General features: G+C 45.3%; 1 protein-coding gene across 9 annotated transcripts; it reads right to left on the bottom strand.

Annotated features, from left to right (window-relative positions):
* Nucleotides 1–1,463: 1,463 nt before the first annotated feature.
* DHRS7B (dehydrogenase/reductase 7B) lies at nt 1,464–25,280 on the bottom strand. 9 transcript variants are annotated; one of them, XM_078854532.1, is made up of 8 exons: nt 24,911–24,929; nt 17,831–17,929; nt 15,320–15,495; nt 11,297–11,412; nt 9,427–9,637; nt 8,300–8,392; nt 6,433–6,585; nt 1,464–3,096 (listed from the first exon to the last, which is right to left on the bottom strand). In XM_078854532.1, the coding sequence occupies exons 3-8, from the start codon at nt 15,468–15,470 to the stop codon at nt 2,891–2,893; spliced, it is 930 nt and encodes a 309-aa protein (XP_078710658.1). In that variant the 5' UTR covers nt 15,471–15,495; nt 17,831–17,929; nt 24,911–24,929; the 3' UTR covers nt 1,464–2,890. The 9 variants fall into 9 exon arrangements, with proteins under 9 accessions (XP_078710658.1, XP_078710657.1, XP_073217980.1 ...); XM_078854531.1 differs by lacking the exon at nt 24,911–24,929 and adding an exon at nt 19,667–21,156; XM_073361879.2 differs by lacking the exons at nt 17,831–17,929; nt 24,911–24,929 and adding an exon at nt 25,187–25,280.
* Nucleotides 25,281–27,094: the final 1,814 nt, after the last annotated feature.

Here is a 27,094-nt window from a genome sequence, read left to right as displayed (position 1 = left end):
GAGACTGTCAGTTCTGCCTGTAATGGGATTATCAACAATGGAGACAGCGAGGAGTCACTACAGAAGCTGAGGTTTAGGATGGCTGTGTTGGTTTCCACCCCCTGATTCGTTTATTCAGTTAACTGAGATAGGATAGAGATGATTCAGCCAAGGGAAGTTAGGGGATTAAAACAAGTGCAAAGCATGTTCAGTAACCTGCACAATGGAATGAGATGTGCAGGTAGCCATAGCCATCTCTTAAGACTACATTCCAGCAGGGCTCTGCACCAGCCCTGCTTACAAGAGCTACCCACTAGCCTTTGTGTAAAGTTCGTAACCCTTGCATGTGAGGTTCTCTTGTCCTGCAGGGGTTAGGATCCTCCGAGGGCAGCCTCCTCCCCAGAAGGAGTACTCCAGCCCCTACTGCTGCCTGGCCACCATTCCTGCAGGTCAGATGCTCAGCTGCCATGGGGTGCTCTAAGTATCTTCTTAAACTTCATGAGGGAGAGGAGAAAATGTTTTATAAATATGAATAATGTGCAAAATTTCAGCTGGCTGCTACATTGATTTTGCTGTAAATACATTCATCTCATTGTACAGTGCAGTTCTAAAACTATTTCATCATCAGGTAACATTTCTCCCCCTGCTTGGTGTGATGTGCCAGAGTGTACCTAGCCTTGTGATGATCACAAGTGGCACCAAGAATGGTAATTTGCCAATTTGGGCTCTGTTAGAACCACTGTTAGGGGCTGAAGATGGTGCTGGTGGGAAAGACTATTAAGAAGTGCTATATTCCACTAACACTGCAAGGATCCAGGCAGGTTAAATGACATACTGGCTGTGTAGCAAGAACTACACAAAACACATCAATTGTATGAAGGTATGAAAACTTAAGCTAGCAAACACAGAACAAGTTCCCCTCGTAGAAGGGAAGCTCCCCTTCCAAGGCTAAGGACAACAGTACTTAGTAATGCCTTGGATTTAAGTCTTAGCGGGGAGATCCTTCAGCTTTAGTTAGTAAATCAGAAAGCTTCCATTAGCTACAACTTCAGCTCTGAGATTTTGCACAAGAAGCTTGTGGTGTCAGCCATCCAAGGAGTTGTAATGTTTATCCTATGTTACCAGCTCTGCAATGTAATGCTTTGCTAGGGCTTTCAGGGGCAAGGGTCACCACAGAGCCAAAGCAATTCAGTATTTTAAGGTGAAAACCTGAAGCAAGTTTCTGAGGGGAAGGCCCGCCCAGCCCCTCACCCTTGCAAAAGGCTGCCCTTCACAACAACTAGCTCTTGCCTGAATAGAAGCCGGAGAGAGCTACTCTACAAGTGAGACTGTGCCCAAGCCAGCGGAGGCTGGGATTGAGGTGTATATGCTACAATCTCATCTTGATTCCCCGTTGGCAAGGCACCAGCACAGGAATTCCCCCAAATTAGCTTCAGCTGCCTTGCCCAACATGGGCTGCAGCACAAAACACTTCATTTCAAACCTTGGAGGGACACGGAGTACAACTTTTATTCCCATTAGTTGTGGTGCACTTACAGGCAGGACGCACACAAGAGTGGTAAAGTACGGAGAAATGGAGACTCAGAATAAGAACAGGATGTGGTCTTAACAGCTGAGTGCAGGGATTGGGTGTGGATGGATTTTACTCGGTTTCTGCTATCAGGGTCTTTTTTTTAAATAAGGAAGCTAAGAATGACTCAGCTCCGCTTCTGCCTGCCTTATCAAACAAGTGGAAAATTGAGCAACACTGCCACCCTGTAGGGTACAGATTCTAACCTGCCCACTAGTAATCAGTGTTCAGGAGAAGGGATGAGGGTCCTGCCTCCCTCTGTGAGGGAGATGCTCCACTAGGCACAGGGAAAATGGGAGGACAGATACAGTGTCCTCTCCCTGGAGCCTCAGTGCTGAAGTTGTTTAGCAGGATACTACTTCCACACTGTGTTTTGGAGTAATCGGTCCCAATTAATATATAATACCTGTTTTAAAGCCAAAACCATATGGGTCTGTCTCCATTAGCTGAACCTACAGGTTCGCTTCCCACCCCTTGTCATCACGAGGCTTGTTGCCTGGCACCAAAGGGGTCACAGCTTATTCCTTGCTCTAGGCACGCAGCAGAACAATGCTGGGTGCGTTTTACAGTCCAAGGTTCACGTTGATGCTGCTGCCGCCACCACCATCTTTCACAGGTGTTCAGTGCTTACCTGGCAGCAACACGCACTGCAGCCAAACACGGCAGTGGAGGGCTTGTCTTCCTAGAGCTACTTTAGGAAAAAGCGAATACAAACGCTGATCTGAAGGTTAGGTGGCTTAATGGGTTACTCATGCTCCATCCAGTACAGATATCCATGGTGTCATCCCAGACTGGACCTGGACACTTTAAACTGTTTAAAAAGCAGCACTGAACCGTTAATTTTGGCTTAAATGAAGTGATGCTGTGTACTAGGGACACAGACCATTCCAACCCAAGGGATAACTTCTGGATCAGATTGGGGGCAGACTCAGCTCTGGAGAGCTCCTGTGTGAGGACTGAAGTTCACTGGAAGCACTGCGGGGGAAAGTTAACATCTATCTGCCTGTGCTTGGCTTTAGCCAGCACTGGTTCCTACTCAATGGAGAGCACTAAAACTCAAAATGAGGGTGGGGAGAGTGGGAAAGATTCTCCTCAGGTATTATCCCTTGCAGCTTCAGCCAGTTCACCTGTAGTAGAGGAAGCCTTCTCTAGGTGATGGTATGGCACTGTTTTCTGGCACCGTGGGCCTCCTGTGGTCTGCATGGAACTTCCAACTCTGCACTCAATGGTAAGATGGAACCTTTTAAATTTGTTTCTTGAAGTAACACATCCATAGACAAAGCCAAGATGCCTGAGTTCATTTCCTTTCCCTAGTCAATGCCTGTGGGAGCTGAGGTCTGCCTAAGAGTCCTTCGCTTTCCTCTCCTTTCTTGCTCTAGATGCCATAAAGGTGAAGAAGAGTCTGGGGGACAGAGTTCGCAGGTAAACAGCCAGGGAAGGCAGTAAGCCAGCTACGAGCACCTCCTTCTTCTTCTGCCCCACTGCATTAAGAACCACCTGAGCCACCTCTGCAGCTGTTCTGCCTTCACTGGTGTTCTTGTCCGTAACTGTAAAGAGCAAAGGGAAATCAGCATGGACCGCAGCAGGTAAGCACTCGTTTCTGAAGGGTTATTTCCCCAGGAAAGCTCAGCGTTTTGTTGTCAGTGAGATTCTTGCTTTTAAACCAGTTTCAGATGGCTTTGTTGGGAGTCCAAGTTTGGAGTGATGGCTGAGCTCGGGTCAGTAGAGGGGGTCCTCCCAGATCCCAGGCCATTGCTCCACCACTGAACCATGCGGTTCACCAGAGGCATTATTAGACATTTTAGTTCAGTTATGGATGGAGGCTCCAATGTTGAACACTCTCACAAGTTTCACTTGCTGTTACTTTACTGCGTAAATGCCAGGTGCATATTGACTGGCTGAAATGAGGGAGACGAGGATAGTTTCCACATTCCCCAAAGCTCAGCTGGAGCTATAGTTCAATAATCTGAACTCATTTTCCTCCTTCCCTCTTAACTAACAGCCTCCTTTCTATTGGATAGTCTTTGTATCCCTGTAAGAAACAAAGACACCAGGTGGATGAGGTAATGTTTTTTTTTATCAATAGAAGTTGGTCCAATAAAAGATTACCTCATCCACCTTCTCTCTAATATCCTGGGACCAATATGGCTACAGCAACACTGTAAGAAATACGGTCAATTAAGCTTGTTTCAAACAGGTGTGGACTGCCACAGAATTGGCTTGTTAAAAATGCCTGCTCATATGGACCATTTAAAGCCCCTTGAGGTCCCTGTGTAACCCCCACATAGCAATTTCTTCTTTGTGAGAGATCTCAGCTTTTGTGCTACTCCTTGGAGACACCCCTACAGCCAGCATCAAAGCCATTCTCTGAGGAAAACCCCATTCCCCAAACTCCTGAGGCCGATGCAACCCTTTTGTAGAACTCTGCTAATGCAATCACTCTCTTGCCTGCAACACAGAGATCTGGCAAATCGCCAAGGTGGAGGCGTTGAGAGTAGTTTGTTAGCAGAGAAGCGATAGTGTTTCCTATGAGTACGTAAGAATGGCCATACTGGGTCAGACCAAAGGTCCATCCAGCCCAGTATCCTGTCTACGGACAGTGGCCAATGCCAAGTGCCCCAGAGGCAGTGAACCTAACAGGTAATAATCAAGTGATCTCTCTCCTGCCATTCATCTCCACCCTCTGACAAACAGAGGCTAGGGACACCATTCCTTACCCATCCTGGCTAATAGCCATTAATAGACTTAACGTCCATGAATTTATCCAGTTCTCTTTTAAACCCTGTTATAGTCCTAGCCTTCACAACCTCCTCAGGTAAGGAGTTCCACAGGTTGACTGTGCGCTGCGTGAAGAAGAACTTCCTTTTATCTGTTTTAAACCTGCTACCCATTAATTTCATTTGGTGGCCCCTAGTTTTTATTATGGGAACAAGTAAATAACTTTTCCTTATTCACTTTCTCCACACCACTCATGATTTTATATACCTCTATCATATCCCCCCTTAGTCTCCTCTTTTCCAAGCTGAAAAGTCCTAGCCTCTTTAATCTCTCCTCATATGGGACCCGTTCCAAACCCCTAATCATTTTAGTTGCCCTTTTCTGAACCTTTTCCAATGCCAGTATATCTTTTTTGAGATGAGGGGACCACATCTGTATGCAGTATTCAAGATGTGGGCGTACCATGGATTTATATAAGGGTAATAAGATATTCTCCGTCTTATTCTCTATCCCTTTTTAAATGATTCCTAACATCCCATTTGCTTTTTTGACTGCTGCTGCACACTGCGTGGACGTCTTCAGAGAAATATCCATGATGACTCCAAGATCTTTCTCCTGATTAGTTGTAGCTAAATTAGCCCCCATCATATTGAATATACAGTTGGGGTTATTTTTTCCAATGTGCATTACTTTACATTTATCCACATTAAATTTCATTTGCCATTTTGTTGCCCAATCACTTAATTTTGTGAGACCTTTTTGAAGTTCTTCACAGTCTGCTTTGATCTTAACTATCTCGAACAGTTTAGTAACATCTGCAAACTTGGCCACCTCACTGTTTACCCCTTTCTCCAGATCATTTATGAATAAGTTGAATAGAATTCGTCCTAGGACTGACCCTTGGGGAACACCACTAGTTACCCCTCTCCATTCTGAAAATTTACCATTTATTCCTACCCTTTGTTCCCTGTCTTTTACTCAATCCAAGAAAGGATCTTCCCTCTTATCCCATAACAACTTAATTTACGTAAGAGCCTGTGGTGAGGGACCTTGTCAAAGGCTTTCTGGAAATCTAAGTACAGTAATTCCTCACTTAACATTGTAGTTATGTTCTTGAAAAATGCGACTTTAAATGAAACGATGTTAAGTGAATCCAATTTCCCCATAAGAATTAATGTAACTGGGGGGGGGGGGGGGGGTTAGGTTCCAAGGAAATTTTTTTTTGCCAGACAAAAAGGCATTATATACATTTTAAACAAGCAATTTAATTACAGGTATATTATAAAGCAGGCAGCCAAACAACATAATAGTGGAGCATTGCACAACTTTAAATGTTGTTTAAACTTTAACGTTGTTTCGTTGTTACGTTGCTGATCAATTAGGGAACGTTCCCTAATTGATCAGCAACGTAACAACGAAACAACGTTAACCGGGACGACTAAGTGAGAAGTTACTGTACACTATGTCCACGGGATCCTCCTTGTCCACATGTTTGTTGACCCCCTCAAAGAACTCTAATAAATTAGTAAAACATGATATCCCTTTACAGAAACCATGTTGACTTTTGTGCAACAATTTATGTTCTTCTAAGCGTCTGACAATTTTATTGTTTCAACTAATTAGCCCGGTACTGTAATTGCCGTAACTAACTAATTACTTGTCTGTAATTGCCATGATCGCCTCTAGAGCCCTTCTTAAATATTGGCGTTACATTAGCTATCTTCCAGTCACTGGGTACAGTAGTTGATTTAAAGGACAGGTTACAAACCATAGTTAATAGTTCTGCAATTTCACATTTGAGTTCTTTCAGAACTCTTGGGTGAATGCCATCTGGTCCCGATGACTTGTTACTGTTAAGTTTCTCAATTAATTCCAAAACCTCCTCTAGTGACAATTCCTCAAAATTTGTCACCTACAAAAGACGGCTCAGGTTTGGGAATCTCCCTAACATCCTCAGCTGTGAAGACTGAAGCAAATAATTCATTTAGTTTCTCTGCGATGACTTATCTTTAAGTGCTCCTTTTGAATCTCGATCATCCAGGGGCCCCACTGGTTGTTTAGCAGGCTTCCTGCTTCTGATGTACTTAAACATTTTGTTATTACCTTTTGAGTTTTTGGCTCTTATTAAATTTTTACATTTAATTTGGCAGAAGGCCAATCCTCACCTCCATAGCGAGATCCATCTGCAGTTACAGCATTGACAGACAGGTTTGTCTGAATATAGCCAGGGCTCACAACAGTCACATCGATTTCATACTGTTCCATCTCCGCTCGCAGGCAGTCAAAAAAGGCCTGGGTGGCATGTTTGGACGCTGCATCTGCAAAACACAACTTGGGCGTGCAGTCAGACGGGGGAGGAGCAGGGTTCAGGCAAATTTTTTCACCTGCAACCCCTTTGTCACTAGAGCACAGCACCATTTAACAGCACACTGCAACACTATATTGCTTCATTACAAGAAGCGAAGAACAGCAACTCTTAATGGAAGTTAGAGGCATTTTCAAAAGGCATTTTCAAAATGTCATTACCCAAATTGGAAGCTGGCTAGGATACAGGGCTTAATATCGGACGTGGGCTGAAGGCCCTGGAACAATCAATACTGCCTCTCATATTTGATAAGAGAGCTGGAGTTCAGCATAGAAGAGCAATTGAGGAAATACATGGTTGAGGCAGAGCAGGAATATAATTCCCAATAGCAGGACAGCAGGGCCTGATAATGACAAGGCATAGAGCAGGCTCAGGGAGTGGCTTCTTTCAAATACATTTACTTAATTAAAAACCTGATCATACAACTAGGTGGGAGCAAAGACAAGTCATACAACCTAGGGCAGGATTTATTCACCTTTTTTTCCATGCATCCCCCTCCCCTCAATTGAGCTACTGCCCAAAGTCTCTCTTCCCAGTCCAATAGGAACACTCTAATTCTCCCCGATCATGGAGTCTGCAAGACTAGATAATTGGAATCTCTTTTCTTCCCTACTCCAACCCACATTCAGGCTCTCATTAAGTCCTGTCACTTATGTGGTCTCTAAAATCCATATTCTCTTCATTCATCCCAGCTTCCAAAAACTGGGTCCAGGCCTGGAGCATATTTTATCAACTACTTCAGCTTATCTTGTTCTCCCCCAACCTAATCTATTCAAAACATCACTACTGTTATCTTCTGCTGCTGCTGCTCTGAACACATCACAACCCCTTCTTGAAACCCTTCACTGGCTTCCCCTCTCCTTCTATATCAAGTCCAAGCTCCTCCCCTACCAGACTCTTTACAGTTCCACTCGTTTCATCGTACAACCCGTCTGTGCATTCTTCCTTATTTGCTGTTCCCTCTTATCTCTCAGCTTTGTATCTTCTTTCCATCCTGCAGTCTATGCTTGAAATGGTCTCCAATTTCCCATGTTTCAAGCACTCTCCCTCTCTCCTTTTAAATCTCTATTTTCTTGAGGTCTCCTACACTAATTTTTTCACAGATGGCTCGTCTTGAGTCTGAATTATTACCCTTATATGTCCAAATTCGACTGCAGGCTCTTCATGCCAAAGACCTTATCTGCTTATGGATTTGATAAAAATACTGTGCTCTTTAAGTAACAGGATTCGCTTGTACATTCCCAGGATCCCTACACCCAGGGAGAACTGTCACGCAGCAGCCAGGAAAAGAGCATGGATAAACGGCAATACCATTATGGAGCTAAATCCTAGTAACTAAAGTTTGCAGGGGCTCTCAGACATTAGCATGGATCGATGCCATGAAGCTGTCAGGGAAGGAAGGAGAGTCTAGCCTGCCCTCCCATGAGAATTTTAGACCAGCGCTTCAGTCTATGAAGATTTTAAGACTTATGATCAAGGCTCCCCTCCCTTGAATACTTCTGACCACTGTCAGAGGGTTGAGCCACACTGAGAATGTTCCACAGCTCTTGCATTCCATGCATAGTGCCTCCTCCAAGGACGGGAACAGTGGAAATAGTATCCAAATATTCAGCCCTCCACTCAAGTGCCCTGGACTCCTATTCCCCGTCCTGCGTACAGCTACTTACATGCTGATCTGAAAGGAATGCTTATTTTGCCTTGAACGCTGCTGATCACCACAATGTGGCCTTGTTGTCTTTTGATCATGGAGGGCAGAAGAGCTAGAGAGAGAGATTAATAATTGCTGTTACTGCTAACCAGAATCAGTGTTTATAAAAGCCATGTCACTGACACCTGGGGTCATCTAAGGTCTGCTGATCCAATTTAGGAGCAGGGCCAGGGGACACTGGTTAACAAGATGCTCACGTTAAAGTGAAAGCCCCTTGTTAGGCCCCAGATTAAGCAATGCCAAGAAGGTCCATTCTCTCCTTGTTCTTCTCCCCCAACCCCAATCTTCCAGCTCCACTTGAGACTGCAATACCAGAGGCACCCTCCATTATGAACTATTCTACACACTCCTAATGACTCATGAACCACCCTCCTTGGGGTCAAAAGGGTTGCGTGCACCATGATTGTCATTTTAAACCTGAACACTAACTGCAGCTTCAGCTGGGATTCTAGTTAAGACAAAGCACCTAAGCACAGTTCACAGAAGACCGGCTCTGCTGAGCCCATCTAAACTCTGGGCAATTTTAGGCAGGACTGGACGGTTTACATTCTACAGCAAAAGTGGCAGGGAGCAACAGAAATGTTACTAAAGGAGGAGAGGCAAATTACTTCTGTGTAGAGTAAGATATGCTATCAATAAAGGTGTCTGTCTTTTTCTAACCCTCTATGGCTTGGCAGAAGGAAATGCCTCTCGGAAGTGATAAAGAGTGCTTTTGCTCTTGGTTTCAATATTTCTAAACTCGTGTCAGGTACCTACTTCCCAGACGGATCCCAGTTTTGCTGTCTATATAGAAACTTTTCCAAACCAGACAAACATAATAGGGCTGTCACCAGGGATACACAAATAATATGGATACGCAACAATTACGGAAGAAACTATTTTAGTGCAAGGGCCTCTGAGAATTGAGAGAGCAAAGAGTTCAGGAGGTCTTTTCTGAAGAATCTTATTAGGATTAAGAATGGGGTGGCAATGTAAAGCAGAGAGCAATGGGTAGGCAATTAGAACAAGGGGCAGAGGTAATCCTGATCTGAAGAGCTAAGAAACAGCCCCACTTGAATGCATGAGGAAGGGAGAAGCAGCATGTACCTTTTGTGAATGCTATAGGACCAAAGTAGTTGGTTTCCATCACTTTTTTGTCCACATCCATCCCCGTGTCCAATATCGTTCCTCGGTAACTGATCCCTGCATTGTTGATCAGTATGTCCACATGACCCACACACTTCAGGATCTCTTCAGCAGCACTTACTACCATTTTAGTATCAGAGAGGTCAAAGATCACAGTGAAAGGTTTGTGTATCTGTGAACAAACTACATGTTAGCAAAAGGCTTCTTCTGGGCTCCTGGACATTCTGCCCGTTCATTCCCATTTCTTAGGGAGAAGGTGCAAAGAAGAGGAATGTACCTTCAAAGCTGAGAAGGCAGGATCACCCAATCTTTGTCCGATCATAGGCTGCAGTGGCTACTTGGAAGGAGCCCACAATCATCAATAGAGGAAAATTTCCATTTCCTTTGGTATGGACTCAAGAAACCAGAGGTTCCAGCATGCAATGTTCCATCTTAATCTGAAGAACTGTATGCTGGGACCATGTCAATCTCAGATCACACTTCCATAGCATTGAGCAGTGATACTTTAGACTGAGGCTTGGTAAATGAAACAATGAATTCACACTACTGTGACTCTTTTGGGTAATGCTGATCCTGAAACACTGAGGTCTGAGTATTACTGGTAGAGAGGGTAGCTGCCCCTGGCCACATCTTAGAACTCTATGATCCTCACAACTGGGCCACCTCTTGATCTTCCCAGCACTGGAAGTAACAAGGGTAATGAAATGGAGTGGTGTGGAGATCAATTTTCTTCTACTTGTTATATCCTGTCAGACTTCCGTAGGACAGTCCCTATCGGGAAGAGTCCACTCTTCTTCCCTACCCACATCCTCCTAGCAGTCCCATCCTCAAACTACTGGGGATCTGAGCCGCAGTAGACTGGTAACACTTTAAAACATGGATCACCCTTCTGCATTAGGGAAGGGTTTGTGGCAATGTGAAGGGTGGAAGTAGCAGAGACAAAGAGCTATTTAATGAGGAAACAGAAATGGCATTATTATCTGGCCCAAGAGCACAGCAGAAAATTCTTGTGTTGTTAGAGTTGTGGAAGTAAATGCCAGAGTGCATGGAGGTACCATACACACATCCCTCCAGTTTGTTCTGTTCTGTTTGGGAGGGATGCATTGTTAGGACAGAGAGAGGTACAACTAAGGGCCTCAGTTCTATGTTGCTCCTTTTCTGCACCTGGTGCAGGAACAAGGTGAGAGAGAGGATCAAAAGGCAGCTTTAAATCACCTTTGCACCTCCCTAGGGCAGCTCTAAGTTGTGTCAACATGTAACAGCCCTCTGTGGGCCAATAAATCAGTACAGAATAGCTGGAGTGCACTGCGCTTTGGTCTGCTCCCAACACCAGGCAGGCAGTGAGCAAGTGCGATCCCCCTGGAATCTCTCTTGCTCCTGTGTGTTACTGCTTTGTTAGATAAAATAAGTCGGATATGGTCAAAGAGTCCCAGCCCGTTCTGTTATCCTGGGATTGTACCTGCACCACTAAGAAGAACTTCAGTGACCAGATACTATTCTTTTATCCAACCAATTTCATAGGGAGAGATCAAAAACAAAATTAAAGTCAGTTAAGTTACTCTGCCCGGGGTACAGGTCTATACCCTGCATGCACACACTTGGTTTGTTAAATCATGCATCATTTTTAAGCTGGTTGACTCATGAACATTTTCTGCAAGACAGGACACATCACTAGATTATACTCCCATACATGCAGCATAAACTGCTGATAATTGCGGGATTGCAACTTTCTCATTCAACACAGCCAACAAGAAATTCTGCATATCCTGTAATGGAATGAACAGCAAACCCAGCACCAGGATGTAACAGCCCATTCTCTCCCTACACTTACATTCTTTGCGTGATTTGCCTTGGCAGAGAGCTCCTGCACCAGGTCCTGCAGTCTCTCACCATTTCTGCCACAGAGCACCAGTCTGGAACCAGCTGCATGGAAAGCTTTTGCACATTCTTTGGAGGAAGGGGGTAAAAGAAGAGCAGACGTTTTAATGTCAGAAACGGATTTTGTATCTATTTTATAGCTGGAGACATGCACTAAAGATCCCATTAGTATGGGCTGGAGATGGCCATGTTGATCACGTGACCAAATCATCTCACAAACCCGCCAACAGAATCTTAAACCCATAGCAAGACACATTTTCTTTATACCACATTTCTAATAGAAAAGCTTTTTATTTTTACAGTAGTATCTTAATTTTTCATCTTTTGTCTGAAAAGCCAGGCTGCCTCAGAAGCATAAGTCCCAGCAGAAAGGCCTTGGAGTAAGAGAGAAACTCTGTCTTTTAGAAACACTTAACAATGGTTAGGCAGTTGGCCTGTTCTGACCACTGCTCATAACTATGTTACTGTCCCCTTACATTCCCCATGTCCACCTGTTGTCCCTAGTCTTAAAACAAAGTAAAATCTTTTGGGCAAGGACCATCTTTTTGTTGTGCATATACAGTGCCTAGCACACCGGGGCCTTAGCCTCTAGATGCCAGTGCAATGGAAATCATTGCCTCGAAAAAGGATCTAAACTAGTTTTTCTGTAAATCAAAGTTGTAGTTTAAGGTCCAGTATTTTAACATTCCTGGACTAGAAACAAATGCCTTATGCCATTGGAAGGTGGAGAGAGATGGGGAGGAGGGACATAACAAATGGACACATTGCCTCTTCAGGCATCTGAAACATTAGGGGCCTTGGAAAATCATTCCTAGCCAAATGCACTAGGGTCATGAATAATGGCAGCTTCATTCTCTATGAAGGGAGACTACAGCCTGGCATTGCAGTGAGATAACTAGGTCCCTACCAAATTCACGGCAGGGATGTAAATATTGTTTAAAAAAGTTAACCGTTTAAATGATTAAAATTATATTGTTTAACTGATTAACTGCTGGGGCCACCAGCCAGTCGGCACAGCTGTGGTTAATGGTTAGGACAGTTAACCGGTAAGACTAATGCTTACTGACCAACAGTTTACTATTTTACATCCCTAATTCACAGTCCATTTTGGTCAATTTCACAGTAATAGGATTTTTAAAATAAATTTCATTATTTCAGCTATTTAAATCTGAAATTTCAGGGTGCTGTAATTTAGGGGTCCTAACCCATAAAGGAATTGTGAGGGGGGGGCAGGGGGGTGTCGCAAGGTTATTGTAGGGAGGGTTGTGGTACTTCTACCCTTACCTCTGAACTGCTGCTGGCTGCGGCGCTGCCTTCAGAGCTGGGAAGCTGGAGAGCGGCAGCTGCGGGCTGGGAGCCCAGCTCTGAAGGCAGAGCCACCGCCAGCAGCAGCAGCGCAGAAGTAAGATGGCCTGGTATAGTATTGCCACCCTTACTTCTGCGCTGCTGTTTGCGGGACACTGCCTTCAGAGCTGAGTGCCGCACTAACAGCTGCCTCTGTCCAGCCACCCAGCTCTGAAGGCAATGCAGAAGTAAGGGTGACAATAACCCTGTGACCCCCCCCGCAACTCCCTTTTGGGTTGGGATGCCCAATTTGAGAAATGCTGGTCTCCCCTGTAAAATCTGTATAATATAGGGTAAGAGCACCCAAGACCAGATTTCACAGTCTGTGACATGTTTTTCATGGCCGTGAATTTGGTAGGGCCCTAATGATAACTCTTATCCACCCAGCTACTATTATTCTAATCCTTAAGAAAAGGCAACAAAAAATAACGTGATGTTATCCCTCTCTCAGGGCTATTTATTTCTGGTGTAATTCTTAACTACTAGGGCAGCTTTATGTTCTTCCACGCCCTTTGATCATGACCTAATGAAATAAGTCCCTTATTCATTACACTGGACTGCTTTGTGATGACATCTAAGGGTGCGGAACAATACGTAGCCAAGGGTAATTAGATGTGTCAATGTATAAATAGCCCTGAGAAAAGAGATGGCATAAGCTCTTCTTGGCATTTTAATGCAGCAGAGCCTATAAGAGAGGAAAACTGATTGCATAATGGGTGGAACTAAAATTTGAAAAGGGGGTAAGAACTTTGGGCTTGGAGCACTGTTCCCTCCAAGCTCTGTGTGTGTGTGTGTGTGTATGCACACACAGATCCTAAACCCTGCACACACGGTGAAACACCATGCACACAAAAATTTGCACAGAAGAAATTTTTTGCACACAGGGTATGTCAAAAATTAGAGGGAACATTGGCTGGGAGGATCCCTTCTTGCTCCTTAGTTGAAAAAGCAACAAGTAGGAAAGCGACTCCCAATAAATGTATGGCATTTAAATTGTAATACGCTACTTGGACTTCAAAGGTCTCTCCCAGGACACTGGTTCTGTCTCTCTTCCAAACATGAAACATGATACTCCTCCCTGCCTCCTGCCCCCTCACACTTGCAGGTCTTCAGTTCTGACTGTCTGAGATGGGCATCCAGTATATTTTGACCATTTTGCTAGTGAGGTTGCTGCTCCTCAAGGACAAATCCACACAAAAAGGTAGTACACACACAAGCTGTACAAGTGGCAATGAGAAGTCACAAGACAGCAGAAAGGACACTAAGCCCAAAAAGCTTTTTTAAGGCAATTCTGGGAAGAAGAATTATAGAGCACATCCACCCAGGCAGCTCATAAGTCTCTCACTGACAAAAGCTACCAGATCACATACTTAATGGCTGTTTAAATGAACCACCTTTGCATTTCTTAAAGTTCTTGGCTCCCACTGACAGTGGTGGGGTGGAGTGTTTGAACTTAAAATTTGCCCACTTGGAATTTGCACCCAAGGAGAGAGAAGCATGCATAGAATCATGCCCCATAACTGTGGACAGGAACAGACTGCGGAAAATATAATCTGGAAGTACAAGAGGAGACGAGTCCAGACCACCAGCTCCAGAAGGTCTTTTAGAAATGGTCTGTGTCACAGTTCTTGAGTAACTGCACCTTTAAGCCCTTCGTGTCCTCCTTGAGGGCATCCCACTTAGGTCTCAGGCTTCTAGGGAGTCCCACAACTCTCTGAATTCTCTGGCAATTCTCTGAAATCCTTTCAGCAGGTCTGACTTTAGTTCAGTGCCTGCAGTCCTGTTCTCTCAGTGACAATGACAGGGTTAACCAGGGACCAGCCAGCTTTCATAAAGCAAAGTATTTATTCAGAACAACGGCATTTCAGAGAAGACAAATCTTAAAACAATGAACAACTCCTGTACACACTTCTATCTTACCAAGAGTCACCCATCTACCTTACAGAGACCCTCGCAAGTTTTAAAGGATGCCAGGTCCTTTTGCAGGGCCTGTCCCTCACAGTCCCATGTAAGTTCTTGGATCAGATCTGAGTGGCTGTTCTCTCCCCATCAAACCAGTCTATGCAATGTGAGGCTTCTCCAGACTTATTACCAACCTAGAGGTGTGCATTAAATTGCCCCCCTCCTCCAATGATTTTAGTTCCTGTATAAAACTCCTATAACTTTCCCATGGAGCCAGAATACAACCCCAGCCCATACAAATACATCTAGCATTTATAAAGTTGACATAAGAGTCTTTGAATTTTCCATGTATCTGTAGGATCTGTCAGTCTGCTCTCCTGGCTTTCCCAGTATGTTAGGGGGGCAAAGACCCCTGACAGCATAGGGTCTCTGCTACCAGTCATTCACTTCAATGAGCTCTCAAGTTTATATAAACAAACAATAGGCGCCTTACTAGTAAGTGCCGAGGTATGGTATCCTACATGGAAGCGTATAGTTTGGGCGGCTGTGATTGGTTTGGATGTATGGCTATTCCCATTACCTCTCCAAGGTGCAAAGGCACAGAAACATTCTGCTCCATGCTGTTACATGTTCACAAGGGTGTGGCTCTGAACAAACAATTCCTCTTCAGACCCCTCTGTGCCCCAGACTCCCATCCTCCTGCCACCTTGCAGTGCACTTGGAGACCCACCTTTCCCCAGGCCAGATGTAGCTCCTGTGATCACCACTACTGCATCCTGGAGGTAGGCTTGCATCCTCATTCGCTGCAGCAGCCTGAAGAGGGCGAAGAGCCCCACGCTTCCGAGAAGCAGTGGGACAATGGCTGTGAAGGTGAGATCCATGAGCTTCCCTTTGTGAATGTTCTTCCTAGAGCAACAAAACGAAAGCAAACAAGCACTTCACAGCTAGAAAAGCTAGGAAGAGCTTGAAATCTGTTGGTGTCCCTTTTCCCCTTTAGGATGTTGACCAGAGTAAGAAGCTAACATACACGTACCCACTCTCTGCCCCCTACCCTGGCCCCTTTCCAGCACACAGGACCCAGTTTTCATGTGGACACATTCAGGAAAATGTCAAAATCCTGCACAAAATTGGTAGTATCATGTAAATGCCCATTTTAGATACTTAAATGCCCATTTGAGCATCACACAAGGACATTTGGTTTTGGGCATCTTAAGGTTCCTTGCTACACGGTTAGGCTCAGAAACTCCATTTCCAACAGCCTCTTTTTCTCTCATTGTACATTTCTGTTCACTCTCTGCATTTGTTTTCTTGTGCACGTAGCAGTTGGACGACATGCTCCTTGGGGCTAGGAAGTGTCTGCACATCTGTGGTGCTATAAAAACGTCTTAGATTTTCCTATAGCATTTATCACCACAGTCTCGAAATGCTGACTATAACAGACAAGTACCTATGCATTATTCCAGGTGGATATAAACCAGTCCACCTTGTGGGGTGGGAAGGCTCCTGAGCCCAGAAGTCTATGCAGCAGTCCCGCAGCCTGAGCCCCATGAGCCTGAGTTGGCTGGCATGGGCCAGCCACGGGTTTTTCTTTAATGTGTAGACATACCCACAGAGAACAAAAGGAAGCCATGCTCTAGAGTCTGAGTGCAAAACTGGGAGGCAAGAGCCCTGGCACTGACCCTTGTTTTTGGAACAAGTTATGGCAAGGTAGATGTTCAACTCCCATTTAGGCATCTAAGCTGTTTTCACTGGGAATTGGCCATTTAATTGAGGTGCCTATAAGGGAGCTGAGCTATTCTGAAAATCTGGCCCTTTACCTCTTTGCCTCCGTTTCCCCATATGTACAGTGGGGCTAGAATACCTTTTAACCAGTTTTACAATGACTGTGCTAACCACCCTGTTCGACAGCATATGGACAATTCTCGTGTGATAGCTATAGCAATTCTGCAGAGTCCAAGTTCACACTCATTAGAATTACCTACTGCACCAGACTGTTGTGGGGATCAGTCATCTGGTTTACTGACCACAAAAATAAGCTGCTTTTTAATTTCATTGAGCATCCCCTTGTTTTTACATTCTGAAAGAGCATAAATGAGTGCCTGACTCACCTTTTCTGTACACCACACTTTTTTTATTCTTGTCTATCATCTCCTTTCTAAACTGGAATCTGGAAGCCTTTCTGTACCTCTAATAATTTTTGTTGCCTTTTTTCTACTATTTCCATATTTATGAATGGGGAAACTGGACAAGTCACCTAATCTCCACCTCAAGATCACAGTGAACCAGCTGCACAACCAGCAGCAGGACTTTGATTTTACAACTTCCAGTCTAGTGTTCCAATCGCTGGATAACTCTCCCTCCCACACAGGGCAGAGAGGGGAAAATAAAAGAGGAAGAAAGAACTGGTGAAATAGGGGGGATATGAATGATCAGAGATACCTACCTGAATAGGAAGGCTTGCCAGCCACTGAGAGACTCCGAGGATGGAATTGGAATGGAATTCTATAAAGAATCCCAGGACAAAAGAAGCCCCAACTCAGTCAGGCTTGAAACCTCAGGACAGAGATCAGGGTTGATCTTAATGTAGAGGTATAAGCATAGGAAAGAATTGCTAAAGTACCTCAGACCTAGATTGCTAAGCTCTGCTCCATTTTCAGGGTCAACTTACACGTAAAAAAACCCCCAATCATTTCTTTGAATTGTAAAACTGAAGACGCTTAATATAGAAGTCATTGAAACAGTAAATATGGCAAAGGAATGCCAAGACGTCATGTTTACATAGGCTTTTGTTTATGCTCACAAAACACACTTTAGCCCTTTCTTTGTTGCATTATGTACCAAGTACATCCCATCTGCAGTGCTGGAACACTTCAGCACTTTGGAAAGCATCACTATGGCATAAGAGTTGCAGCAGTGGCCAAGGGTGAAACCATCAATCAGACAAGAGGATGAAAAAACATAACATGGATACCAGCAACTATCCCCGTTCCTCACAGTCACATGTCTTGGGGTAAAAAGGCTTTGCAGAAGAAGGTGACTTGTGTATACGTGGCTCCCTATTGGCTGGTGAAAGCTCCCAGTGATCTGCTGTTTTCTTCACTTGTGGTTTTTGAGAATCCAATTAAAGCAAAAGGTAGCACCCATAGAAAATGGATAAGAAGTAAAAAACTACAAACCATCTTGTAAACATCCGCGCCCAAGGAACAACCGTCTTGGATTCCATGGTCAACAGAGAAAATACCTTAGTCCACTCTGGGTCTCTTGGTGCTGGAGGACAGTTTGCCCCAAGTAAACACGGCACCAGGTAGCTGTATTCCATTCCGTTCTACAGTCTATTTTTCTATGGGGAGAGCAAAGGTCCTGCATTCAATCAAGATCATCATCAGGGACCAACACCGCCAGTGGAATTTAAAACCATTAAGGAATTGCCCAGTAGCCCAGGAAATGAATTATGAAAATAAGGACAGAATGCATGGCCTGATGGCTCCACCATTCAGCACATTTTAAGACTGATTCAAAGAGGGAGCTACTCTCCTGGCCATATGGGGTTGGAAACTCCAGGGAGGGTTTCGCTCACTAGTCATAGCTTGAATAGAAAACCCTATCCTACCTTGCTTTCTGGTCTATATATGGAATGGCATGTACTGTGGAATGGCATGTACTGTGGAGTATCCGAGGGAACCTGGACCCTGCTTGATAGTTCCTAAATGCATAAAAGGGGTGGACAGAAGTAGCTCCTAATAGCTGCAAGTTAGACTAACTTCCTGATAGAAAGGATTTCAGTGGTTCATGAAAGGCAAGAATACCTCTCACCTTGGGCACTACTGCAGCTCCCATTAAAGTCCACAGAATTCCCTTTTAATAGGTGATAGATCTAGCCCTTAGTTTTTGTGTCCAGTCTCCCAGCAATGACCTGCTGTGAGAGTTTAGGTACAGCTAGCGTGGAGGCAGACCCAACCTGGAATGGATGGCCACAGAAACCAAGGAATTCAGTACAGGGTGTGCTCTCATTTATTAAGCAGGGTACTATCAGTTTCAGTCATCTTTGCTGACACAACAGGGTATCAGAATGTGCCCTGACCATTTTTCTTGAGATTTACTTGGTGGAGGGGGTTTGAAGGAATGAGTAGTTGTGAACTGGGGAAGGAATACAGGCCAGGAATCAACAAGGATTTTATCCACAGCACAAAATTAATATTCAAAAGGTTATGGAAAGAAGGTCAGAAGGCCTAAAACCTGATGAAATTTCAGAGTAACTAAAAGGGATCTCAGGAAGAGATACAAGGAGGCAGCCCATATATCAACCCTGCTGGTTAATTTAAGACGTAATGGGCACTCCCCAGACTTCCAGCTTCAAAGTTCAAGATTCCACCATCATCATTCCAAGACTTGGATCCACTACCTTTTCCTGACAGCTAGAAGGAAGGTTTAAGATGACACCAAATTATCTGGAAAAGAGGGGACTCCAAGCTCATAACTGTCACAAATCACTGATCATATCTCTCACGATCCCCAAAAGCACAGAAGAACATACAGATTGTGGGGGAAGAGAAAGGACCTTGAACAGGAGGGCAAATAAAAACTGTAATGAATATAAACAAATACAAATTAGTGGGAACTTGTCAAAAAGACAATAGTATAAAACAGATCACATCCACACATGCAAATAATTTTTCCCCTCAAAACAAACCAAACGAAAGGTAATAGAAGCCTGTAGAAGTCAGAAGGAGTGAAAGGGCTTGCCTATCAAGTACAAGAGATCATGAAAGCAACAGAGACAAGTTAAAGTACCAAGGGGCTCTATGAAAAACTGCAAAACTAAGACAGTTATACAGTGAAGAACTGTCTCTCATAATACCTATTCTCCTGTAACTCCAGCCTCCTAGAATCACGTTGTCCTTTACATGACAAATGGTAGCAACTGTGAGGGTATTTTTAGAAAGCAAAGGGTCTCATTTAAAAAATAAAACAAAAAGAGAGAAGAGCCCCTATCTAGGGGACTGACTGTGCTGGAAGAAGTGCAGCCCTGTCCTGTGAGAGCTACTGTCTTTGGTCTGAAGAAAGTACAATCTCCTACCTTTGAAAAGAGCTTCCTTGCCAGCAGTGGCTCTCTGGGATAGTGTCTCCCTCTGGTCTGGTGACACGGGGCAGACAGATCTAAACTGGGAAGTGGCAGGGGGCCAAGCAGCCACTCTCGCTCCAACACTGGCAGGAAATTGCCAAGAACAGCCTCTAGCAACAGACCTCAGGAACACTGTCTGTGACCTTGGAGATGTGAGGGTCATTTAGATCCCGCTGCTTATATAGATATAGAGAAGAATGAGGAAAAAAACAAAACAAAAATAACCTTTGAAGAGAGAGCAGCTTAATTTTTTAAGCTGGTGCTGATGGGGCTGAAGAGAACATCTACCGGGAAGAATAATGAATTTTATGTACTTTGCAGGGGCAGGGAAAGACTCATGGACCAGCTGAGATCTCTGCAGAGTGGGAGCATGTTCCAAATGCAGTTCAACTCTCCAGTGGAGTAGAGACCCTGAAACTGGATCACACTACATTTGAAAAACAAAAACAGACCCCTCCTCTCTCTCCATCCTTGAGATGTCCCAGTATCTTAAGTGCTGGGCCCAGGGCTGTTTATGTTTCATATCAGTTAATCTCTTTATTGAGCCAACCACTTTGGAGAGGAATTTAAATCACACCTAAGACTTTAAAAAACTGCTGTAGAAACATCACCTATTAAACTTTTATAATGATCTCATGAAAAGTGAACAGCAATTTTTAGTTGGTAACAAACTCAGAATTTCCATGTGACCACATGAGAGTTCTCTGCAAATGACAGACTGAGGCTCAAAGACTAATTCAGAATTTGATAAGAAAAACATAGGTGTAACGTGAAGTGATTAAATCTATGTTGTAGCAACGGGGCTTGGCCTCCCCAGCCTGCCCCTTGGTGGGCGAAGCCAGGACACTCACGCCCACCCTGCCAGAAGCAGAGGGGCAGGACAGGAAGAATAAAAGGCAGGCCCTGCAGCTCAGTTGGGCTGGAGCTGCTGGAGGAGACAGATGACTCCTGCTGAAGACTGAACCCAATGGAGACCTCTACAGCAACGAGGACCCAGAAGAGCTGCGATTAGCAGTGTACCTCGGGGATTGGAGGAGAACTCCAAACAACAGGTATACCATGAGGGAAGCATAGGAAGTAGGCCAGGGACACCAGATGATAGTCCGGTTGCGTTGTTGCCTGAATCCAGGTCAGTGTTTGAGTTGGATCCCCACTGACCATGTGGTGGAAACCACTACCACTGTTAGGACCCTGGACTGGGACCTGGTGCAGTAGGGTGGGCCTGGGTCCCCCTACGCCCTGCTGCCAACCCCACCCCTGGGGTGGCACCCTCCCCACCTGAGGCCAACAGACTAGTGTTTGTCTGCTGTCTGGCAGAGCCAGGGTGTCAGACTGTTTGGTGCTGAGGGCCTGAGCCCCTGGACTCTCTGGAGCTTGGCCCTGCCTAGGGGGCAAGGGCCTTGGGGCTGATCTACATTACGGGGGGGGGGGCAGCAATCTAAGTTACGCAACTTCAGCTACGTGAATAATGTAGCTGAAGTCGACATACTTAGATCTACTTACCGCGGTGTGTCAACAGGAGACGCTCTCCCGTCGATTCCCCTTGCACTTCTCGTTGGGGTAGAGTACCAGAGTCAATGCTAGAGCGATCAGCAGTCGATTTATCGCGTCTATACTAGACATGATAAATTGACACCCCCCACCACTGGATTGATCGCTGCCGGTCAATCCGGCCGGTAGTATAGACAAGCCCTTAGAAACTGCTATTTCCCCAGTAACCCTTGCCTTGCTAGGGACCCAAGAGTGAGGGGGCGTGGGCTCCCTCTGAGACTGACAGGGAGGGATGGCCATGCACTCCTACACATGTGAACAATTAAGTTACCTAAAAACAGTAGTTTACACTTACATAACACCATTTGTTCCAAAGGACTCTATGAACTGAAAATAATGTGAACATTTGTCAGAGACAATCAGCCATCACTAAAACGTCAAAGGTGGCACTCAGTGGCCATTCCACAGAATTCACCAACATGACACAGAAATTGAAAACTTCTGTATCCAACTGAAAAGGCAGAGGGAATTTAGGGAGAAAGAATGCAATAACCCAAGTTGGAATTTGGCCAGGATGTCATGGTTAACTCTCATCTTAAGTGATCGCTCTCCTTACAGTGTGTATGATAACACCCATTTTTTTCATGTTCTGTGTGTATATAAATCTTCTCGCTGTATTTTTCACTGAATGCATCCGATGAAGTGAGCTGTAGCTCACGAAAGCTTATGCTCAAATAAATTGGTTAGTCTCTAAGGTGCCACAAGTACTCCTTTTCTTTTTGCGAATACAGACTAACACGGCTGCTACTCTGAAACATGGTTAACTCTCTTACTCTTACAAAAAGTGCCATGGATGGTCTAAGAGCCACAAGTGGTAAGGATCTTGGGTTTGAATTTTGTTGTACATAGTGGAACACAATAGAAAGCAATAAATCAGTAGTTTGGGGCTTTTTGTTTTTAAATGGACACAGTTGTATTAATTTTAGTTTGAGGCTTGAGTTTTTGCACCTTTATTTCTACAAGCTGCTCATCTTGTAGACATTACTACAAACCATATCTTAAGTCAAACAAACACCTGTATTTCAATAGGAAATTTCACGGTATTGTGTATGATTTGACATGTGGTCATTATACAATACAGTGATCTCCTTATGAGACAGGGAAAAAAATGAATGTTTTCAGCACTTGACATGACTGCCAGATTGGGAGTTTAGGACAGATCATTCCCAATCTCAGCAACCTTTTTTAAGCCCCCTTCACTTGATCATTCAACTTTATTTCTAAATCCCCCTTTCTAAGCCCTCTGCTGAGGTGCTTGGGGTACTGCACGAGCTAAAACACCGACAAATACAGGAAAAAAAAGATTCAAAAGCCAAGAAGAATATCTTGCTAAAAATTATTCTATCAGACCAAACACCACCTGAAACATTTTGGGGAAATTAACCTATCTCCAATTTCACCCTCCTCCCCTGTTTTCTTTAAGTTATAATTAGTGAGTATAACAGCAGTGAAAGGTACTAGCTTGAGAGCCCTGTACTTATCTTTATTCACAGACTCAGGGCTAGTCTATGCTGGCAGCGCTTTAACTTGGCTTGTGTAGTTGCAACACAGCGCTGGGAAAGAGGCTTCCAGTACTCTAAAAAGACCACCTCCCCGAGGGGCGTCGCTCCCAGCGCTGGGGCACTGTGTACACTGGCACTTGACAGTGCTGAAACTTTCTGTGCTCAGGGGAGTGTTTTTTCACACCCCTGAGCGAGAGTGTTGCAGTGCTGTACAGTGCCAATGTAGACAAGCCCTAAGATACAGTATGCACAGCAGTGAGGCAATTTCCTTCCCTCCTCACACACTGTCTTACCAGTCTTCCTGACCTCTACGGACTACATCTATAGGTAGTTCAAGTTTGTACAACTCATTCTGTTCATAACCTCTTTGCTGACGCTACCAACAAAGGTGCCAACTGTGATTTTTCTAATGTTGACAGGTATCCACTAGGACCTACACAAAGACCAGGCCTACACTAGAAAAGGTTTTCCAGTATAGCTTTACTGGTAAACCATACTAGAGTAGACACAGCTTTCACTGTCAAAAGAGTGCTTTTACTGCAAAGCTTAGTTTATTCCCCAAATTAAATAAACTATATCAGCAAAAGCATTTTTGTGTTGGCATAACTGCTTTTACACTAAGAATTCTGCCAGCATACAATGTCAAAAAACCCCAAATGCAAATAGCCACCCCCTCAAACTAATATTTCTATACTGACAAAAGTTTCTCATGTAGACCTGATTGAGATGCAGCTCTATTTCATATAGGCCATTGAACAGCCATCAGACAGCAATGACTTTTGGTCACTACTACTGTCTTGGGATGGATTTGAATGTGTAACCTAGAGTTCAAAATGTTCATTATCCCATTACCCAAGACTATAAATTATTAACAGCTGTCTGTTCATAGTAATTTGACTTTGTACCCTCCTGTAGCTAAAGAACTGGTTACCACACACAAATTCTTCACATCATAGATTGCAGTTACATCTCAGGATTACAGGTTTCAGAGTAGCAGCCGTGTTAGTCTGTATCCGCAAAAAGAACAGGAGTACTTGTGGCACCTTAGAGACTAACAAATTTATTAGAGCATAAGCTTTCAATACCTTACTATATGTTCCATTCTATGCATCCGATGAAGTGGGCTGTAGCCCACGAAAGCTTATGCTCTAATAAATTTGCTTATCTCAGAATTAAGTTTTTCAAATTTTACACTTAGTTACAGAACTAGCCCCCTTAATTGACGTAACTAAATTTAACTCAGCAAAGAAAAGCCAACAAAACTGGAGAGATCAACCTCCATTCTCCAGTGGTGCCTCTGCAACTCACTAGTCTTCATGCCCAGTCTCCCTTTCAGGTTCCAGACAACAGACTTTACCAGTCCCTTAGCCTACTTTTAATCTGACAGCAGAAGTTGTTCTGCATCAGTTCTGCTAATGTCAAGCAGACCAGGGTTCCTCACGGGAGAGCCACATGATGTTTGCCAAACCAAGAAGCTGCTTTTGCAGCACAGCTGCAGGCGCCTCTCATTTCTGGGGCTACTTTCCCTGGAATGTCTCCGTTCCCTGCCCCTTCTGGCGACCTCTCAGTTCCTATGACCAACAAGTGTGCAGGGAAGAGAAGTAACACCTAGGCGTTACACCCGAAGGGCTTGGCTGCAGGGAGAAGCTACTGAAAAAAAAAACAAGCAAACAAATACACAGAAACTCGGGTTTGACTGTAAAGAACCATCTACTCCACAATAGCGACTCCAGGCTGTTCCCCAGGGCCGACAAGCCCCAAGTTGCAAAGTAGCTGGTACCTCCCTGGAGAAGATCGCGTCTCCCTCTGCCCAACGTCCTAGGGGTGGCCAGGCTGCAGCGCCGTGAACCTCGGCAGGGGCCTTTTACGAGCCCCCCCACCCACCCACCCCCCCCGAGATGGGGCTGTTGGAGGGAGACAGGCGCCTACAGGTAACGGGAACCAGCACATCAGCCAGGACCCCGCCCCGTTGCTCGTCCCCAACTCCTCGCCTTGCACGAGGAGTCTCAGCCGGGCTCGCTGCGCCCCGCCAGACCAGCCGCTCTCCAGAGCCAGGCCCCCCACGCGGGTCCGGGCCGCCTCGCCCCAGGCTGCGCCGCTTCGCTCCGTAGCCTTGGCGCAGCCCGGTCCCCCCACGGAGCCCTACCTGGCCGCGAGACCGGGGCCAGCCCCGCGGCCCCCACCTTGCCCGGCGGGGGCGGGACCCTTCGCCCGCTACTTCCTACCCTACCTGGCGATCCCGGTCACCATGGCCACACCGGGAAGTGGCCGGCATTCGCCGGCCGACCAATGAACGCGCTCCCCGCCCCCTCGCGTCACCAGGAGCGAGGCGGTTCCTTCGCTGGGGGAGAGGCGGATGTTGCCTGCTTCGGCCCGGAGCGGATGATTGAAGGAACGGACCAGCGGGTCCCACCGCACTTACTGTCCGGCTGGGAAACATAGGCTCTTTCATGGGGTTCCGCTAGGCAGAGAAAGACACTCCCCCGCCCCGTGTGCGGGAATAGCCGGGCCCCTTGCCTTGCTGGGGTCCCAAAACTCGGCGGCTGCCCGTATATGACCTAGGCCCAGGGCGGGAGGCTTGAAAATCTCCGGGAAACGTGTTCTGGGATTTCCAGGGCAGCCCCTGGTAGCTCTGGGGGGTTCCCTCCCAGCGCTGCGAGCTGCAGCCTCCGCCGAGCCCGCCCGGCCTGCGGTTCCTTTTCCTCCTGCTGCTGCCCCTCTGCGGCAGGGCGGAGCGGGCAGCTAGGGGCCCCTTGGGCCCTCCCGGCGCGAAAAGCGACAGAGCCAGCAATGGAGCCAAGGCTCCAGAAAGAGTAGTGGCGCCTCCCCTAATGGAGGGAGGGAAATAATGGGGCACGTGGGGAGAGAGGAGAGAGAAGGAGGAGAAAGACAGCAGTGACTTCAGAGGAGGAGTAGGCCTTGGGTCTGCCCCCTCACCCTAAATCACACTCAGACGAAAGGGTAGCAGGGCACCAGCCTGGCTCGCCCAGCCCCAAAAGGCTAGCCCAGTTTGGGGAAGTCAGTAGCTATTGAAGGAGAGGTGTGGCAATGGGGGCATTGGGATGGGGCCTGCTGTAGGCTTAAATAAGCGTCCAAACGGATCCCGCTTTGTGGGCTCCTGACACTTATTAGGTATGCGTTGTTATGGAGGATTCGCCATTGGAGGCGGAGCAGAATCTCATATTGAATGGAGATTGTATCACAGTGCTACATATGGAGTAGAGAATATCAGTGGATATTCGAACGGGTGGTGTTGGAACAGTTTTTATAGTGGGGGGTACTGAAAGTCACTGAACTAAACTGTAAACTCTGTATATGGCGGAAACCATTTCGAGCCAGGGGGTGTGCCAGCACCCCTAGTTCCAGCACCCCTCTGTAAAGTGAGTTTTTAAGAGCAGCCTGCAGTCTATGTCAGTTCTGAGGCCCCAATAACTAGAATGATAAATGTTAAGAGGACGTAAAGGAAAGACAAGTTAAAAGCAATATACATGGTTTCATATGTTTGTCCCACTGCATTTATTTTGTTTTAACAGCCAAATAACATTACTGCTTATCTGAAGCCATGGGGTATATTTTCAGAGCTGTAAGGCAATTTCTGAGGTTTTTTTATGTGATGAACTGAACAGGAGTTAACACACTGTTACATAAACTGACTCCCACTTTCCTGCTCATGTGACTTGGGCTAATGCCAAGGTGTGGCAAAATGATCCCTGAGCAGAATTTTGAAAAACAACTGAACTGGAAATGACAAAATGACACATAGGCCTAAAAAATGGCCCCAAATGTCCTGCATTATATAAAGATGCTTTTTAAATACAGGGCACCTGATAGACAGATTTCACTCAGACTACTACATCCCAGAGGCAAACTTCAGGAGCACCATCTGGTGCTGAGGCATCTTTAACCAGCTTTCAACACCTTCTCTCTTCACTTAAGGAGAGCAGCTGGGTTGAATAAGAGATTTTTGCGTGGATTTGATCCCAGTTGATATTTAAAGAATCTTGTTTGAACTCTATACTTCATCTTTGCATAGAAAAGAAACTCCCAAAGATTGCTAGGTTTGTGGGTTTCAAAAGAGGTACCATACTTTGTTTTCTACCACAGACAATTTTTACCTAAACTACAGGACTAGGTGTTTGTACCTTGGAGAGTCTTCTACACTCACTTAGTAGTTTTATCAACTCATAATCCAGACTGTGGAGCACTAGCATTTCAACCTGTTCTTGACGGGATGGGGCCTGCAAACACAAAGGTGGGTTTTCAGCTTTGTCTCCATTAATTAAATCTCCCTGCTCAGCAATAAACTTCAGGGTATTGGTAATGGGATGTG

The sequence above is a fragment of the Lepidochelys kempii genome, chromosome 10 (genome assembly GCF_965140285.1).
Source record: "Lepidochelys kempii isolate rLepKem1 chromosome 10, rLepKem1.hap1, whole genome shotgun sequence".
Classification (NCBI taxonomy): Eukaryota; Metazoa; Chordata; order Testudines; family Cheloniidae; genus Lepidochelys; species Lepidochelys kempii.
Note: the sequence above shows the minus strand (reverse complement) of the source record. Positions and strands in the feature narration are given on the sequence as shown.